General features: G+C 30.6%; 2 protein-coding genes across 6 annotated transcripts in view; both read left to right on the top strand.

The window, feature by feature from the left end:
• The first annotated feature begins 1,743 nt into the window (after positions 1-1,743).
• LOC147804229 (uncharacterized) lies at positions 1,744-5,901 on the top strand. Its single transcript, XM_087151462.1, has 3 exons — positions 1,744-1,867; positions 2,278-2,529; positions 2,714-5,901. The coding sequence occupies exons 1-3, from the start codon at positions 1,744-1,746 to the stop codon at positions 5,899-5,901; spliced, it is 3,564 nt and encodes a 1,187-aa protein (XP_087007588.1).
• Positions 5,902-7,290: 1,389 nt separating this feature from the next.
• Positions 7,291-20,167, top strand: part of LOC107456077 (centrosomal protein of 120 kDa) — a 33,983-nt gene continuing 21,106 nt past the window's right edge. The window contains exons 1-8 of one of the 5 annotated variants that reach the window (XM_087152089.1): positions 7,333-7,533; positions 8,913-9,018; positions 9,727-9,799; positions 10,104-10,375; positions 11,324-11,680; positions 12,758-12,949; positions 14,332-14,451; positions 14,593-14,679. In XM_087152089.1, coding sequence (XP_087008215.1) covers positions 9,760-9,799; positions 10,104-10,375; positions 11,324-11,680; positions 12,758-12,949; positions 14,332-14,451; positions 14,593-14,679 — 1,068 coding nt within the window. In that variant the 5' untranslated portion in view covers positions 7,333-7,533; positions 8,913-9,018; positions 9,727-9,759. Of the gene's footprint in view, positions 7,534-8,912; positions 9,019-9,726; positions 9,800-10,103; positions 10,376-11,298; positions 11,681-12,757; positions 12,950-14,331; positions 14,452-14,592; positions 14,680-20,167 lie in introns of those variants that run through there. The other 4 variants (XM_087152088.1, XM_087152090.1, XM_087152091.1 and 1 more) reach the window with 4 other exon arrangements.

Below are 20,167 nucleotides of genomic sequence, written 5' to 3'. Positions count from 1 at the left end.
TCAAAGTGTTTTCGTTTTCTTTTTCCTTTGTATTATTGTCTTGTCTTTGTCTGTTTTAAAATTGTTTGAGTAAAAGTATTTGGTAATTGTAAAGTTATTATCGTAAGTTTTAAAAAAAAAAAATCTAAATTGTTAAATTTTTGACGACCCCTGCTGCAAGCCCAGAAGTTCAAAAAATGTCAAACAAAATATTATTTAAAAAAAAACTTAAATGTTAACTTATTCAAGCTCTTTTTAATAAAATATGAAACAAAAGTTCAAAAAAAGAAATTTGATTTTAGATATTTTTAATGTTTTTCGTAACAAATTTCATTCCTAAAATATTTTGTAATTTTTTAAAGAAAAATGATCAAGTGTATTTAAGTATAATAGAAATAAATGAAAAATAAAAATATATTTTTGTCTTGAACGTTCTAAATGATAAAATTTTTGCAATTTCAAAAGATGAACTGAAAAAAATAGAGAAAAGTAATGAAAACGTTTCTTAAATACGCATCTAAAGTTACCTGCTACTTTATAATACAGTACAGAACCCGTTATCCGGAAATCAGAAAACCGGAAAACCAAAAAACCGGAACGGAATTCGATAATTTTTCCCGCCATTTTTAAAAAAAAGTTTTTTTTCCTTATAAGATTTTAGGATTTTTTCTTTTTCGAAAGATGTTTTCCTTATCATCATTTCGGAAAAAATCATTAGTGTATTCCTTCATCGTTTTTTCTTCTCTTTAAGATTATTTCCAAAAAAAAATTTTGCAACGCCTACCTTGTTAGAAGTCGCATAAGAAGTCTAACTTCAAAAATATATATATTCTATTCTTCCAAGAATATGTTCCAATTAATTTCGAATTAAATTGTGCGAGAAACTAATTCACTTATTCGAATTCTAGTATGAAACTTCATATTTGTGAGGGAAAAAAATTACATTTGTGAAATATATTCATTTAAAAAACTAAACGCAGTAGCGCGACAGCTCATAGAGGGCCAAGGCCTACTGTGCCCATCTCAGTTATATATTCATTTAATAAATAAAAATGCACTATAATAGGAGATCGAAAAGGGCAACAGGTGGCGTAGAGCAGAACTCTCTGCCTATGGCAACACTTCGCATACTTTCATCATTAGGGTGAAATATTATGTGCTTATGCGCATCGTATTTTTAGTTAAATAACTTACTTATTATATATCAGTTTGAGTTTTTTTTTTTTTTAGTTTTATTGAAATTACATACATTTGCTGACTTGTGTGCTCAATATAGGCTTATAAGTCATTGTCAAGTAGAAAATACAGATAGAACAATTCAGAGAAAGACATCACAAAGAATACATCCAGGGTTACGGCGGGATTCGAACCCGCTACCTCCACGCTTAACAGAGCGTTTGGACCGGCGATACCGCTCGGCCAGGGAGGCCCCTATCAGTTTGAAGATGGCAACGAGAAGAGTTTTAGTGGTTGCCATGGTAAGTTTAGAATGTAAATAGTTTTTTTGAGAGAGTTTTTGAGTAAGAGATTTGTTTTTTTTGGAACTGCGATGCTGTAATTTTATTGTTTAGTTAATAAATCTTCCTTTTATATTAAACGTAATAGTAGAGTTTTAATTATTTGATTCGAAGTTTTATTTGAGGTCAGTAAGTATTTTGTATTTTTTGACATATGGCGTCAGGACTTTGAATTTCTGTTCAGATTTTAGAAAACGACTATTACTGAATCTGAGTGAAAATGGAAGTATGAAGTATTGAGTATGAAATGGAAGTATATTTTACACAGCATCGTAGATTGTTTACTCAGTCATGCAATGATTTTGCAGAAATTGAGACTGAAATGAACGATGAAGAGAAATTGTTGAAATTAAGAATCATATCAGAAAAAGGTAAGCAATTACTTGTATCTGAAGAAAATGTTAGAACTGAGTTGTTTTCGGAAGTTCGAGATGAAAAAGAAATTGTGAGATCAGAATATTGGCGACCATGATAAATTTCTTTATTTATCGCAATCCATGTTAAAAGGATCACCTGCTGATGAACTTTTACAGAGTTTTCCTCCGAGTGGAGAGAGTTATAAAACTGCAATTAATCAACTTAGAACTCGGTATGGAAAACATGAATTGTTGATTCAAGTGTATGTGAGATAGTTATTAGCTTTAGTATTACAGAAACAGAGCAAATTGGAGAAACCTCTGCGGAAACTTTATGATCAACTTGAGTCAAAACTTCGATCATTAGAAGTGTTAGGGAAAAATATGCGGCAATTTGTTTCCTCTAATCGAGTCATCAATTCCAGAGGAAACACTCAAAGCATGGGAAAGATATCGGACTATAAATAAACGGTCAATTATTCATGTTGCTCCAAATGTTGAAGGAGCTGAACCAACTACCAAGACTGAGTTGGATACTTTGCTAGAGTTCTTAGAGGGAGAAGTAGAGAATGAAGAGAGAATAAACATGGCATCTCAATCCTTAGTGAGAGGTACAGATAATAGTGAGAAAGGAAGAATTCCCATGAATGGTAGATTCCAGTTGAAACAAAAATTTGGTAAATCTGCACAAGTACCTTCCACTTCTGAATTGCTTACTTCACCACATGAAAAGAGAAAGTGCCTTTTTTGTGAAAACCAGCATAATTCTTGGGATTGTGAACATGCAAAAAAAATGAAGTTTGAATGATAGAGAAACTGCTGTTGCAAGATCACGTTGTTGTTTCTTATGTTTACGACCAGGGCACCGAGTAATAAATTGCAGACGGAAACCATGCTTTAATTGTGGTAAAAAGCAGAACATACTTCTTTGCGAAGGAGTTGCGGCCAGTAATGAAGTTCAAAACCCAGAGAGTAAGGCAACCGAAAGTGTCGTTGGCGATAACGTCTTAACTAGCCAGTCTCTTCATTCTGAAGTTTTATTACAGACTCTAGTCCTGCGCATAAGAAATGGAAATAAAGACAAACTTGTGAGAGCTATTATTGATACAAGCTCTGAGAGAACATACATTACGAGAGACGTAGTCAAATATTTGGGTATAGAGAAATGCGGAGAAATTATGTTAGTACACAAATTGTTTGGAGGTGTATCATCAGGTGAAAAGTATCATTCTCAATGGAAAGTTACTTTAGCGAGTATTGATAACAAATTTAATTGTAAAGTACTTTGCTTAGATCAACCTGTGATTTGTGATTATGTCAAACGCATCCCATATGGTCCATGGATAAAGAAGTTGAATGAATATGGAATTTGTGTGAATGATACTGAGTACAGTTCTCTAGAAGTATCTAATGACGTCAAATTATTACTTGGAGCTGATGTGGCTGGCAAGCTTTTCACAGGCAATGTAAAGTGTTTGATTGAAGGTCCTGTTGCCGTTGAGTCACATCTAGGGTGGACTCTTATGGGGAAGATACCTATAAATGATATTGCTGGGACGACAAATTCTTCTCTTTCATTGCTTTTGACTGAAGCATCTGTGAATCAACTGTTGTCATTGGATGTTGTGGGAATCACAGATCCATCTGCGAAGAAAGTGCAGGCAGAGTTGCAAAGAGCTACACAAGAGTACTTTTTAGAGACAATCAGACTAGATGTAGAAAACCGTTTTGTGGTGGTCAGCATGCCTTGGCTGGAAGATCATCCTCCATTGCCAACCAACTATGACCTGGCGTATAAAAGATTGAATTCGACTGTCAACCGCCTTAAATCGCAGTCGATTTATAAAGAGTATGAGCAAGTTTTTAATGAATGGATGGAGGAGGGAATAATAGAAGAAGTAAAGGATAATTGTGAGGAAAATGTACACTACCTACCTCATCGTGCAGTTATAAAACCGAATAGCACCACCAATATTAGACCCGTATTTCATGCTTCAGCTAAGGCCAAAGGTTTTCCAAGTTTAAATGATTGCTTAGAGAAGGGTGAAAATCTTATTGAATTGATACCAGGCATTTTGATGCGGTTTAGGACTGAGAGAATTGCTGTCGTTTCACACATACTTAAAGCCTTCTTACAAATCGGACTTACTGAAACTGATAGGAATTACTTAAGATTTTTATGGCTTAGTGATACAGGCTTGAAGGTTTACAGGCATTGCAGGGTAGTATTTGGAGTAACCTGTAGCCCATTTTTGCTGTCCTCAACTATCAAATACCTTCTGATGAATGTTTTGAAAGAAATAAGGGAACAAAAAGCTACTTATCCTGAATATGTTGTACAAAAACTAATGAAAAGTTTTTATGAGGACAATTGTGTGACGAGTGTCAAGGATACAGAAGAATTGAATATGTTTGAAAGAGTTGCTACTGAAATAATGGCAAGTAGAAAATTCGATCTTAGAGGGTGGGCGTACACCGACTTAACAGAGGAAAATTCACAGCAACCTACAAATGTTCTTGGTATGAGCTGGGATAAGAAATATGATACTCTTCAAGTGAGTACAGGTTGCATTGAAGAGCTTAACATTGAGAAAGTAACGAAGAGAACCATCCTGTCAGCTGCACATAGACTTTTTGACCCCTTGGTTATGATCTGTTCTGTAACGTTGATCCCAAAATTGCTTCTTCAGAGCATTTGGAAGTTGAAACTGAATTGGGATGATGATGTTGATAAAAACATCAGAAGAGACTTTTTAAAATGGATTGAAGGTGTACCGTACATTGAGAAAATTAATATTCCAAGATATTTTGGACTAAGTGGAGCCAAGAAGTTTTCCATTCATTTCTTTTGTGATGCAAGTAAATTGGCTTATGCTGTGGTTGTTTACATTAGAGTGGAGTCTGAGAATAATGTACGAGTTCAATTACTACAGGCGAGAAGTAGAGTAGCCCCTACAGGAAAAGGAGAAATTACAATATCACGACTTGAACTTCTGACAGCAGCCATTGCATCTCGTCTTTCAACTTCAATTTTGTCTGAGGTAACTCATGATGAAGTGTTTTTTTGGTCAGATTCCACAACTGTTTTGGCCTGGATCAAAAGAAGTGAACCGTGGGCCATTTTTGTTTATAATAGAGTGCGTGAAATCAGAGAGCAGACTAACGTTAACACCTGGAGGCATGTTCCTGGGACGATGAATCCAGCTGATTCGCCAAGTAGAGGATGTTCGGTGCAACAGCTTCTGCGATTGCAACGGTGGGAGGATCTCAGTTGGTTGCACTTACCTCAAGAATTGTGGACTTCGTCTGAAGATGTCGTTAATGAGGAGGAAGTGAACTGGGAGAAAAGAAAAGGTGTCACAACCTCAATGATAAATTTTGAAGTGACTAAACTTTTGAGTTCTAATATTTCTGATAATCGAAAAATTGTACATACTAAAGCGTGGGTGACGAGATTCCTTTTTAATTGCAAAAATGAAGAGAGAAGAAAAGGAGATCTTTCTGTAAAGGAATTAGAGGAAGCTGAGAAAACCACTGTATACTTGATACAACAGGAGTCATTTGCAAGAGTTTCAGATAAAAACCTTAAAACTCTAGATATAATTATTGATAAGAAAGGAATCTATAGATTAAAAACAATTGTATATAAGATAGATGATTTGGAAGAGTTTAGAACACCTGTTGTTTTACCAGGAGAGCATCCTATAGTAAAACGTTTAGTACTGTCTGAACATAAGAAAAGGGGACAAGCTGGTGATTCATACACATTGAATTCTCTTAGAGAAAGATTTTGGCGGCTGTGTGGTAAAGGAGAAGTAAAATCTGTATCGATATCTTGCGTAGTATGCAAGCGTTTTCCTGCCAAACCTATAGACCCACCAACTGCATCTCCACCAAGTGAGAGAGTTCAAGATGCAGCTGTTTTCCAAGTAAGGGATGTGGACTTTGCTGGTCCTGTGATTTTGAAAGACAATTCAAAGGGCTGGATATGTATTTTTACCTGTGCCGCTTATTTTACAGGGAGTGGACAAGTTGTTAAAAAGGTATGACAAACTATATTTATTAGAACTGCATAGTGATTTAAAACTTTAAATTTTGTTTCAAATTCTTGCAAGGTGTTATTTTTTACCCAAAAAATTTTTAAGCTAAGTAAGTTAACTTTGCTAATATTGTTAACTTAGGTGGGAGGATGTGAAATATTATGTGCTTATGCACATCGTATTTTTTGTTAAATAACTTACTTATTATATATCAGTTTGAAGATGGCAACGAGAAGAGTTTCAGTGGTTGCCATGGTAAGTTCAGAATGTAAATAGTTTTTTTTGAGAGAGTTTTTGAGTAAGAGATTTGTTTTTTTTTGGAACTGCGATGCTGTAATTTTATTGTTTAGTTAATAAATCTTCCTTTTATATTAAACGCAATAGTAGAGTTTTAATTATTTGATTCGAAGTCCTTTGAGTTTTATTTGAGATCAGTAAGTATTTTGTATTTTTTGACAATTAGCGTGTAGAGAGTCATAGGAGAAAGAAATACGTTAGTTTCTGAATTGATTTTCAAATAGATTAAAAACTTTTAAGTTGGGAAACTGTAAGCCACTTTGGACATAAAAGAAAGAGTCATGAAAATTTGAAAAAATATTTGTGACAATTAAATACGGAAAATATTAAGAAACGGGAAAATATTGTAGTATCATATACAACTGATACAAAGAGGAGAGGAATGGAATAGAGGTCGATCCATGCAACCGGTCTTCTGCCCAGGTAGCGTATTTAAGTGCTGAGATTGCGTGAATTATCTTTAAATTCAGATTGTTGTTGTTAATTTACGTCGCACTAGAGCTGCACAATGGGCTATTGGTGACGGTCTGGGAAACATCCCGGAGGATGATCCGAAGACATGCCATCACAATTTTGATCCTCTGTGGAGGAGATGCCACCCCCGCTTCGGTAGCCCGATGACCTACGCGCGAAGTCGAGCACTTTACGGTAGCACAGTTTAACGAGGACCAATACCGCACACCCTCGGTCCCTACGCAGACTGATCCAAGTGGTCACCCACTCGCACACCGACCGCAGCCAGTGATGCTTGACTTCGGTGATCTGCTGGGAACCGTGTCTTAGCGATCAGTCCACTGCGGGACCTTTAAATTCAGAAATCTAATTCAATCCCAAAGTTAAAGACATACAATTCAAACGTTCGAAATGCTTTCACAAGCAAATTGCTGGGGGAAAGACGTTCATTTGTTGGGAGGCTCGAAAGCCCAAGACTACAGTTTTTAAATATGTGACAATGTGTGTGTTGTAAAAACATATGTGTCTGTTGTAAAATCTGTTGTGACAAGCAGGTTCTCATTCTCCTCAACTACGTAAATTTTGTTCAGTGCAAATGAGGCTTAAAAAAATTCTATAACTATAATTAGAAACATCCATAGTAATCGTAATCGCATGTTATTTGACATACTTTTAATCGAAATTTTAATCGTATTTTGTGTGAAAATTCTTTTATTTACTCCAGCATTTTCTAGTTTAGATTGTTTTATAAATAATGTGACACTTTATTTTCCTCAAATTTACTAAAAAATAGTAGTCATTAAACATGTGTATAGAATACAAATTTTATTGCACTTGCAATAATTGATGCTATGGCTGAATATTTTAGGCTTACCTGGTTAATCCTTAACGGTAATTCATATTTTGTTATTCCATCTATAAATGCCAAATTCAGATATAACTCTATGTTTACATTCTCCTTAAGTAAATGTGGTAAAATTAATTTATCTATTTCTCTCTACTCATTTATTGATGAATATAGTATTTATCGAGGACTCATAAATTACATTATGTCTGAAATTTGAGATTTTGAACCAGTGACATTTTAAAAATAATTTAATCCAACTTCCAGTGACTGCATTCATATGTATTAAAATCATATGCAGATGTATATGCATTAAGACGCTGAGGGGCTGATAAAGACTTTCGGGTAACAAATTATTTACGTGATGTTTCAATTTTGCAGATTGTTTATATTTTAATTAAAGAAAAATGAATGGATGTTAAAATATGCATTAAGATCTTATAATGTACTTTTAAAAATATCTCAGTGGTAAATATATTCGGGAGTCTTTCCAGGTTTTATTTTTTCACACCCATTTTTATGAAAAGAAAAAAATATATTGTGAAAATTTATTAATTAATGGAAACATTCACTTTTCGCAATTACTAGTATATTTTATGCTTAATATCAGTTTTAAAACAAAGCCTGCATTTATTTAATTCGTTTCTATTTTTGGGGAAATTAAGACAAAGTTTGCATTATTTAAAAAAGAAGTGCGTCTGTTAGTTAAAACGTTAAATTTTTTTTAAATAAAAAGTTAAGTAATTTTTTTTAAAACTCTTTCAGCGCATGTTCGTTTAATAATTTTTTAGGTAATCAGTATTTTTCAACCAATAAATCTTTAGTAGATTTTATTTTCAAAAAGGAAAAAAAAAAAAAAATAGATGAAACAAAAGTTGCATTTAATTTTACACTCTTTATGTATTTAATTTGACCATTACTCATTACAACTGTAGGTATTGTTTTAAGTAAATAAAAGATGGTCTAAAGATGTTTCAAAAGTGCATTTCTTCCCACAAATAATTAAAAAAGTGTTTTACTTAAGTAAACATTTCTTTGGTTGGTTTTTTAAGTTCGATTTTTTTTAAAATTTTTGTTTAAATATTTTTTTACAGTTTTCTTATTATTTTTAAACTATTAAATCTTGAGTTATTTTTTTAAAAAAAAGAAAGTTAAATAAAGCTTATGTTTGCTTTTACTTTAAGACGTTGGTCTGAAGTTTATCCATCTTTATTTATTATTTAATTTAATCTGAAAAAATTAAGCAATGCTATTGGTGTTATAGAAGCATTTATTTAGAATTAACATTTTCTTTTGACATAAATTTATTCCTTTTATTTATTTTTGATTGAATTAAAGATTGCTATGTAAATAATTTATTTTGTTGATTTCTAAAGCGTTTTTTGAGTGTATTAGTAGTAGTAATGGGTAATTTTCAAATTTTCAGGTAATGAATTGCTAGTTTCTAGCTCATTAAAGAAGAAACTTTTGCTATATTTCCAGAAATAATAGTTTAGAGGTTACTAATATGAAGTTGTCTTTAATATATTCTGGTACCTTATTTATGATTGCTATATTAATTTTATGGTGTTTAAGTGCATAAAACTCTTATTATTTACATAATCAAATGCTATTCTCTTATAGATTTTTATTTCATACTCATTATGCTGGATGACTTTTGAATTATGTCAAACAACATAATTTTTAATGTTCTATTTCAAAATTTTTGTATAAAATAAAAAATCAAATGCATACTACTTTTATATATAAATTTTTATTTTGAATATATTAATGATTACATTAACTAAAAACAATCAGAACATGGAGTTGGCGAATGTTTTATTTTCAGCATAGCATTTTGTTACAGATATTGTTACAAAGATTTTGTTACAGATTTAATACATTTTGTTACAGATATAATGGCTTAATTTAAAATTTTTCTTTGTAATTTAATTTAGATATTGCTATGCAATTTTTAAAAAAAAACACAATGATGCTTAATAAATTTTTAAAATTATATATTAATGTTTATTTAAAATATCAGGGTCAATTAAACTGAATGTTAAAAAAAATTTTAAAATCACAAAATTTAGTTAGATAACTATTTTTCTATGCATGGTATGTAAAGTAAATAATGTTAGTAATCACTGTAAATTTCCAGACTGTTTATCAATGTGCAATTTATTCAATCTCATATAAAAAGTAATTTTGTAGCAGGTTTTATATTTTGTTATTCTAATGAAAAATTGATGTTTCATTAGGTGCATAGTATTTTCTTGAAGAGAATATTCATCATGAACTTGAATTATGTTATTGTGGTTACTGTTTTAGAAGGTATGTGAATTCATTTATGTATGTATTATATCTATATTTGTATTATCTTAGAGCTTTGATATAATTAAAAATTTAGATAACTTTGTACGTTTTATTACCATTTTAATAGTATAATGCAAATGGCCATTCGCATTACACTATTTGAATTTATTTTTATTGAAGAAATGACATTTTATTTATGTTTCAACTACATTATTATATTCATTAGACAAAAAAAAATTACTTTTATTAATGATTTGTTCTAAATTATTTTATTTAAAATTAAAGGAATTCTCTTTCTTCAAAAAATTTTTTATAATTACAGGAAAAAATTTTCCTAACCGCCATGACAAGTATTTGGTTGTTGATGCTAAATTCGATGGAGAAGTTATGTCGACTGATCCTGTAAACCATGTTATGCGTCCTTTTTTCAATACAGAATTGGGATGGGAAGTTGATAAAAAAGGTCTGCAAATGCATAGGCTTCAAAGATCACCTATAAAATTACAATGGTATGCTGTGGATTTGGATTTAACCAAAAAAGAAACTATTGGTTATATGGTTCTTGATATACGCTTGGCACAAGAGAAACTGGAGGTAATCTTCTATACGTGTTTGATTAAATTGTAGTTAAACTAAAGATAAAAATTACAGATAAATCCAAATTATTGAAGAATGTTAATTAGCATTTAATGAGTTAACATTAATCCTTTTTTAGATGGTCACTCAATTACCACCTTTGGATAAATTACCACACTTAGAAAAATGTTTATTTTTTTTTTTTAAATGAGTCGATCAAAGAAAAAAATGTAAAGACGAAATAAGAATGAAATATTTTCCAAAAAGAAAATGACTAATTTTTTCCAAAACGAAAAGGACTATATTATATTATTATTATCATAGTCAGGTTGCTAAAGTATGTTAATTTTTTCCTCTAAGTATAATGTTGAATTTGGTAATAGAAAATTGTATAATATAAATGCTTAAAAAAGTGAGAGAGAAGTATTTTAAACCAATATTCTGTTCTGCAGCTACTCTTCTCTGTTTAAGTATGAAAAGTTTTGTGCAATGTATCTGCTTAGTTTAACCACATAAAATTAGTTAATTAGTATTTAAAATTAGTTTATGTAGAAAGAAAAAAAATTACTCCAGAAATTTTTCTTCTGGTACTGCAATTTTTTTCTCAGAACATAATTCAGTAGTTTTAGATATGATGTTAATAGGTATATTTGCCAGCTTTTTATCGTTTGAAGCTTGATGATCAGACCCATTTCTTAAAAAAGAAAGAAAAATCTTTTTTTTTTATTAATTTTTTTTTATTTATATTTAAAACATAGCAACTTGATTCAAGAAATTTATTTATACATACACTCATACTCATAACCACAAAAATGAATTTATGCATTGTGCTCATTTGTTATTTGGTTTTTATAAAAATTTAGTAAACTTCGTGGTAAAAATTTGCGATTTCCGGAAAATTTACATATCTTTTTCAAATTAAATATGTTTCGTGCTTTTAGATTAAGCAGTGAAATATTTTTTTAGACACCAAAGTGGTATCCATTACTCAATTCTAAATATCAGAAAGAGAAACCTGAAGTTATGATGTCTTTATCTCTTGAAAAGTCTGTTGAAGAACCTCAAACTCCATCATCAACCCACAGTTATAGGAGAAATTCCTTGAATCAAGACAGAAATGTCTTCAAAAAACAGAGTATTAGTTCTAGACCCTCTCCAAGGCAACCTCCAACCAAAATTCCTATTAATGTACCCAGCTCTAATCCCCATTTGGAGCCAGTACTTCTTGCTCAAGCTGGATTTTATCAAATTGGACCTTCTCAGTTGTGCAATGAAAAGTTTACTTTCTCCATTACTTTATCGTATGCAGCAAATCTAAATAAGGTAAATCTTGTGCTAATTTTTAATTGTGCTAATAATTAATTTTTGTTAATCAAAATTACATTTTTAAAATCGATCAGTGCTTGAAATAGTTGCGACTCTGTGGACTAAGTCCAGGCTTTCTTGGATGGATAAATTGTATAGGTATATCTTGATTAATGTTTATTTTTACAATACACAGATAATATTTATGTGACATTTTTATTTATTACAAATGCATAATAATTAAAACAACCTGCTTGTGAATCTGCCTGAATGAATTTAAAGTTTACAGTGATATACCTGCCAACTTGTAATCTCTCCAAAGATTATTTACCCCCAGTGGTAATTAGATTAAAAGTAAATTACATTCATGTGCGAAAATGTATTTTGTATTTGGCGTAAGCTTAAACCCACTAAAAAAAGATGATTATACATTTATATATATATATGTATATATATGTGGAATTTATTTAAATATAGTGGTGGTCAAAATCATTTTGAATTTAATTTATAAATGCCAAGAATGAATAGCAAGCATACATTTTACTACAACTTTAAATGTAAAAATGAAATTTTACGCAAAATATGTAAAAGTTTGCTGGTATGCAATGATCAAAAATCTTTTAGTGAAATTAAAGTATATATTTTTACATGGTTTTTGTCAAGATAATATTTTTGAAATGTTATATAATGTGAGGCCAATATTTATAAATGTGTGCATATGTATGTATGAGGCCAATATTTAGGTATGTGGGCCAATATTTATAAATGTGAGGCCAATAACAGAAATGTATTAAATTTTTATTACTTGATTTCTTTTTTGTTAAATGTCTTATTTAAAAAGAAAAAAAAATTAGTTTAAAGAATTGGAAAAGATCAAATGCAATTTTAATTTTTGAATTAATGTAATGTTGTGTATGTAAATGTAATGAATCCTGTTTTTCTGCTTTTAAACTTTTTTGATTAATAGAACTGTTTTATTATGTTTTTAGTATTATAGCTGTTTTAGTATAATCATTCCGTAACAACAAAAAAAAAATCGGATTTTAATCTTTTTTCTTTTATTACTTACATTATAATTGTCTTAATTCTTTTCAGCTCTCCCCACCTGCCATGTTAAAATCTTCCAAAGGATTCTTTTTTTATTATTCTCTGTTTGACAATGATGTTACTACAGAGAAGTTTTCTAGTCTCAATGAACCAGAATTTCTTGCTGAACGAGCAACTGTTCAAATATCTAGTTCATCTGAAATTTTATCACAATATTTTGAGCAGCACCCAAGTTTAGAAGTAAATAACTTTTTGGATTTCTTGATAACTAACCTAATTAGTTCTATAAAGTTGAATGTTTTATTGTTTCCGTATCCTGATCTGTTGCGCCAAATTGATTTTAATGGGGGGGGGGGAAACATATAGAGGTTTACCTGGGGGTGGCTACGAGGTAATTCTTTGAGTTGCTTCCTTTTTGTGACTAAGGAAGTTGCCAAGATTTTGTAATAATTCTGCCACAGATAAAGATATGGAAATCTCGTTTTATTTATTATAATTTTATGAGAGCTTCATTGAGACGTTTGGAAGTCAGTGTTTTTTAAATCTGAAATTTTATAGCTTTGTGATAAGTGCTTAATGGTTTTTTCTTTTTTTTCTTTTTGTTGAAAAATTTAAAAAAGTGAACTAGTTTGTTTTTTTGTACATAAGTGTTCTTTAGTGTCTTTATATTGAGAAGAGTGGGAACTTTTTTCCAGAAGAAAATGTTAATAAACTTATAATTTTTAATTAAATAAAAACATCTTTTTTTTCTTACTTGCAAAATTATTAATAGCACATAATCAATATACAAAATCACGATTAACTTTCTTTTAAAAAAACCATTTGAACATTTGATTATTTTTGATGTCTGCATATCATTTTCATTCTTTGTAATGTTGCAATTTTTCCCTTTTATTCCTGAATTTATATATTTGACCTTGTAATATATTTTAATATTCTTTCATGTGCTTTCAAGTTGTCTATTTCTTTACTAAAACCTCTGAACTTGGGAAAAAAATTATAATCTTTCCAGTAAATATTTTTTCTATTTATTAACTGAATTATTGTTTACTGAACCATAAATCTGCTTTTCAAGGCCAGCCTGGATAAATGCTGTGAAACATTATATCTAATAATCAGAATAATGTTAATTTTTCTTTGTGCTAACTTCTATGTACATTTTTTATATTTTTCTTTGTGTGTCTATTTTTATTAGCCAACAAAATCATAATTAATATAGATTAAAAAATTTGCTATGTCCCGGTTATTAACAAGAAATATTCCTTAAAAATCTGGATTCTTGTTTTTTTTTCTTTTTTAGTGTGACAAATTCATTTTCTATCAATAAAAAGTGTTGTAACCTATGCTCTTAATTATTTGACGTTAAAGAGTAAGCAATACAGATGGAGGAAATTAAAAACTTACAATTCTACTTTTTTTATTATTTTAACCACATTTGTTTTGTTTTTTTTAAATTTAGCCCATTGAAAATTTTTTAAAATCTTGTATAATAAATTAGGTTATTTTGGTATATGAGCCACTAAAAAAGTTTCATTTTTATAAATTTTTAGTTGTAAACAATATTCTAAGTGAGAATTACTTGCATATGATTATCGTGCCAATATTTGTGTAATTTTTCATAGGTCATACTTTGTTGTGGTGATATTTCTTTGGGTTCTGGGCAAATTCCTTTGGGTCTTCTCTCTACCGTTAAAGATAGAGATAAAGATGAAGAACCACTTTGTATCGAAGGTAGTGTTCGGGTAAGGAAATGTTTTTAGTAACCACATTATTTTTTAAACTTCATTAACTTGTACTAGTTTTCACAATGAGTGTAAAGTTTTTTTTTTTAATTCTTAATTTTTCAAGTCTTTTTTAGAATGTTTTTTTATATCCTTTTTCAGATCAATCCATTGGAAAACACATCTCGAGTCGGAGGCGATGATCTTTCACCATTTATTAGGGTTTCAGTTGTCTTGCAATCTATTAAAGTAATTTAGTAATTTTTCATGTTCTTTTAAATTTTGAGGGTTATTTTTATGCATAAAATGATTGAGTTTATTTAATGTGTTTATGTGTAGTAAAGACATGTGATTCTTTCTAAAATTAGCACTTTTCTTTTTAATTTTTTTCATCTTGTTTTTAGAGGTATCAAAAGATAAACTTTTTGCATTGTATATTTTTAAAAATGCATAAAAAAACTAAACAAATAAAACTTAAAACCTGGAATATAAACATTGATGTCAACTGCTAGTATATAAGATTGTTCAAGTTTTCTAAGGGATTATTCATTCATCAATATTTTGTTAAGCTCTGAAAGTTGACCAACTGAAATGGTTAGTTTTGCCATCTAAGTATTTCTTGCTTATGTTAATTATTTTTATGTATTAAATCTTATGATTTAAACTTTATTAATAACATTCCCTTTTTCTAAGATAATTTAAAAAAATTTCAAATGCTATATATGTATAAGCAACATAATTATTGTGTTTAAAGAACTATAACTCGCTGTAAATCGTTAGATTAATTTTGATATTTTTCCTCTCATAAGGTAGCATTTTAACAAATTCATTAAGTTGTGTTGTAGATAAAATGAACTTCAACATTATTTTTCAAACTTTACTTTTTTTTTTTGTAATTACAGGCTTGTTATTATTTTTATTTTCTAACTCTTTACTGTTATTCATGAGAGTAATATATATTCATGAAAGTAATTGATTTATTTATAAATTCACATATGTATTACAGTCGAACTCTTTTATAACGAGCTCGGATTTAACGAGAACTCGGATTTAACGAGGGAAATGAGAATTTTTGGTTGGATCAATGTTAAATCTATGGAACAGAAGTTCAGACGTGCCAACTCTCCGGCTTTTGGCCGGAGACTCCGGGTTTTTGCAAGTTATTTCCTCCACCGGGATTTTCTCGAAAATCTCCGGTTTTATCACGCTGAACGAAATTTTCTTCCATATCCGTCTCAATTGCGTCACCACTCTGGCCACGCCCAGCTCTGACGCAATTCAGAGCTGGGCGTGGCCTGAGTGGTGACGTTCATCGGCCAATCAAGAGCGCTATTTCACCTTTCCTTTCTGCGTCTGCTATTAGTAGAATAAGTGCTGAGTCAGGCTGCTCTTTGTGAAAACTGCTTTGCGATTGGCTGCTTTTGGAAGCAAGAGAGTTCGTTGTATACACTGAGAAATTATTTTCGGATCTCTTTCGTTGTACTGTGAAGTGAAGAGAAGTCAATATCAGCAACTTGGAATCGGAGTTTGTTTTTATGCACGAGCGTTGATTTTTATGACTTCTTAAGTCAGTTTTCTGCGTGGATATATATTATGGCGGCGAAAAAAGTTAATAAGAAGTATTTAACTTCTTTTAACCAATCTTATTCGGAAGAATTTCCAGGAATCATTCCTTCTAAAAAAGGATCAAATTATGCCTTCTGCACGTTTTGTTCAGTGGATTTTTCAATAATGCATAAAGGCAAAGGCGACATATCCGCTCATGTTTCGAGACAGAAACATGTCGATAATCAGAGGATACGCACAGAGAATAAAAAAATTGATTTTTCTGTGGAAAAAAAATGATAATTCTGCAATCCGCGCAGAGGCGCTCTTCACATCATTTATTGTGGAACATAATATTCCCATCAATGTTGCCGACCATGTTGGTCCCCTAATGCGGAATATGTTCCCAGACAGCAAGATTGCCAAGGAGTATAGCTGTGCAAGAACAAAAACAACAGCGATTGTTGGAGAAATGGCAAGATCCAACAAATTGGAAATTACTAATCTGCTAAAAAGCAACGTGTTTTCCATTTCTACTGATGGAAGCAACAAGGGTGACAGCAAATTGTTTCCAATTGTTGCTACTTTCTATGATGAGAAGAAAACACTGATTGACTCATGTTTGATATCTGTGCCTGCTTTGGAGGGAGATGCCACTGGTGTAAATATATCTAAACTCATTTTAGATACTTTGACTTCTAATGAAATACCTTTAGCAAATTGCTTAGCTTTAGGTGTGGATAATGCTCCTGTGATGACAGGGAAAAAAAATGGAGTGGCAGGAATGCTTACTAAAGACATTCCAGACTTATTTGTGCAAGGATGCTTATGCCATCTTTTAAATTTGGCAGCTGAAAAAGGGGCAAAGTGCTTGCCAATAAATATCGAAGAATATATTGTGGATATATTTTTTTATTTGGAAAAAAGTGTTAAGCGCAAGGAGCGTCTTAAGAAATTCCAAGAATTACATAGTACGGAGGTACGTAAAATATTGAAACATGTAGGCACTCGATGGTTATCTGTTGGACGTTGTCTGTCCAGAGTTTTACAGCAATGGGAGCCGCTAACTTCTTTTTTTAAAGAAGAAGTGAAGAGCACTCCAAGTGTTGCCCTTCCCAATTATGTCATTCCAAAGAAGAAGAGTAACCTCTCTCACAATGAAGCAAGAAAGATAATAAAAAAAAGAGAAGATGACAACGTTATGCCTCCTCCATCAAAAAAACCAAAGGTAGAGGACTTTTCAGCAAAGAATGAAATTCTTTCCAGAGAAGAAAGAATCTTCATGTTTTTGTCTTCAGACCTAAATAAAGCCTTTGTACACTTCTTGCTATTTATAGTTCCACTATTTGAAAACCTAAATTTGCAATTGCAGAGTAACATTCCCAAAATTCATGTCATGGGGCAGTTAATGAATAACCTTTTCAAGGATATTTTATCTAAATTTATGCTACCCAATATAGTAAAAAGTCAATCCAAAAGCTCTTTATTGGATGTCAACTTTTATCTTCGAGAGAACCAGAAAGATGATTGTGACCTAGTAATTGGACATTCCACTTTATCTATTGTTGAGACTTTGAAAGGAAAAGACAAAGATTCTTTTTGTTGCGATGTTAGGAAATATTTTGTAAAGGTTTGTGACTACATGCGACAAAAATTTCCTTATAATGATGAGGTCGTTATTAATGCAGAAGTTGCAAATCTAGACAATGTGGAAACTACATCTTTTTCCAGCATTAGATTTTTTATTAATAGATTTCCTCAGTTGTTGCAAATCTTAGGGGGTGATAAAGATTCAGTGTTGGACAGTTTGCAGTCCCAATTTAGCTCTTTGCAACTAGAATCTATTGATTGTGTTCAGTCTGAAGAGCGGATGGATTCTAAATGGGCAAAATTATCTGTTGTATTTGAAAATAAATATGCTATGTTGTCTAAATTTATGCTATCAATTTTGGCAATTCCCCATAGCAATGCTGAGTGTGAGCGCATTTTCAGTTTAGTAACCAAAGCTCACACACAGTTTAGATCTTCAATGTCAGTAAAAAACTTGGAAAACTTAATCACTGTTAAATCTAGAATTTCTGAACCCTGTTATAAGCAGAAGTTTGATGATGAATTTTTAAAAAGAGCTAAAACAGCCACTGTCAATCATAATAATAATAATAATTAAAATTTTATTTATTAGTTTTTATTTTATAATTCCTTAAAAATTTTGATCTTTAATCTAAAATATTTTTAATTAAAAATGAAGTTTCTAATTTTTCATTTAAAGAAAGGTATTGATTTAGTTTCCTAAACTTTTATTTATTATATTTTTTAAAAATAACAGATGGTTTAGCCCATTTATTTATTTATTTATAATAAATGATCACTAGCTTGAATCAATTTATGGTTAACTAAGTGAATTTTCTTGTTACTATTTAACATTATAGATATTAATATTGACAGTTGTTTAATTTTGATATGTAATTTTAACAATATGAATGACTATTTGAATTATTAATTATGTACTAAATAAAGTCTCTTTTAAGACAAAAGTGTTGTTTTTAAAATTTTTGTGTCTTATTTTGCATGTTTAACTCTTGCGTGATCATTTTTCTCTTCCTTACAAAAGCCTCCTCTTTTTTCATTTTCCCAGGTTGGCTCGTCTGGAAGTTGCTTTTAACGAGCAAGACCCAGTTTTAGCGAGCAATATTTTTCTGTCTTGCAATCTTTTTTCTCATCTTTCTAGTCTTTCTGTCTTATCTTTTTTTCAAAATGATAAAGAAATGCGAGGGTAGGGGGTAAGTTGTCATTAAATAAAGAAAAGTATTTAATTAAATTAATTAATGTGATTAAAGTAAGTATTAATTAAATTTTAAGTAAACTCAATCATTTGACCTCCCAAGCCCCCCCCCCTCTTCTGGTTGCACGCCTGTCTTAAGGACCCGTTTATTACGAGCACTCGGATTTAACGAGTACATGTTACGGTCCCTTTGTGCTCGTTATAAACGAGTTCGACTGTACTTATCTTGCATTCTATTTCCATACTGAGTTTTTTTCCCTTATTTCTTTGGTACATTGTCTGGCATACATTATTCTTTCATTTTTTAAAAGTTGTTTTTACATATTTATAGCATTTCTAAAAGTTCATTATGTGTTATAATTAAAATATTTGAAACCTAATGTTTTATGGAAATAAATAACATGATAGGTTAGGATAATCAGGGCTGAATGTGCTCCTGAAAAAATCCGTATTTCCGTATTTTTCACTAACAGTGATCCGGAGATTGAAGGTCCAGGCGTTTCAAAAAATCATTGATCACAGAAGTTTCCGGAAATCAAATTTTCAAAGGTGGAACTTAAAAACACAGTTTATTTTGTTTGTTTGTAAGGCGGAGCCAGAGAGATACTTTATAAGCTTATATTCATGATTAATATTCATATTTTATCAGTAAATAATTTCTATAATCATTAACTCAAAAAAGAAAGATACATTTGTAAATTTTAATTACTTCTCCAGGTCATCATAAGTATGTGTTAATGGTATAGGTATGTGTAAAATTTTGAATATATTTTAAGTAAACTAAGAAATATTGAGAAAAAGGAAAAGAAACCTTGTTTAATTTTTTTTCTAATTTTTTGCTAATTCTTTTTTTTTCGGAACTCAGGAAATGTTCTGGAATTTTGACTTAGACTCGCAATCACCCCTGGATAATGCAATCTTCTTGATTAGTTTGATAGATCTTAACTTTTGCTGTTCTGAAGCTTTTTAATTTAATAGGTATTTATTCAAAAATTAACTAAATTGCTGCAAAAAATCAGAAAAATACTATATTAAGGATGTAACCATTTATAGTGTGATATTCTTTCTGGTGAATCTTCCTTTTATCATAATATGCAGTTTTTTCTGTTATTTATCTGTGAGAAGCTGCATTATGCTCATTGATTTATTAACTTATTTTGCGACTTATTAACTATTTTTTTAAAATTGTAACAGTTTAAATATTCATTTTGACTATTATTTGTGTTCAGTTGCTTTTTTAGTATAATAATATTATGACCTTATTTTTCTTGCTCCATATCTGAAGTTAAAGCAAAGATCATTGTATTAAAACTGTTATAATATATATTCTCATTTGGGTGTCCGATTGATTTTAATTGAATAAAATTTGATTCTACACTTGCTTTAGTGTGTGAGAGTTACATAGACTGT

This window comes from Parasteatoda tepidariorum, chromosome 9 (genome assembly GCF_982258835.1).
Source record: "Parasteatoda tepidariorum strain Cologne lab strain chromosome 9, Ptep-v5.0, whole genome shotgun sequence".
NCBI lineage: Eukaryota > Metazoa > Arthropoda > Arachnida > Araneae > Theridiidae > Parasteatoda > Parasteatoda tepidariorum.
This window is presented reverse-complemented; position numbering and strand designations above follow the sequence as displayed.

What these genes read in the sequence shown, in the direction of transcription:
- LOC147804229 (XM_087151462.1), top strand. Translation starts at nt 1,744, where the DNA reads ATGGAAGTATATTTTACACAGCATCGTAGATTGTTTACTCAGTCATGC. An exon ending in AAGAATCATATCAGAAAAAG is followed by an intron (nt 1,868 to 2,277) that starts GTAAGCAATTAC and finishes CATCAATTCCAG; the next exon opens with AGGAAACACTCAAAGCATGG. An exon ending in CCAGTTGAAACAAAAATTTG is followed by an intron (nt 2,530 to 2,713) that starts GTAAATCTGCAC and finishes GTTTACGACCAG; the next exon opens with GGCACCGAGTAATAAATTGC.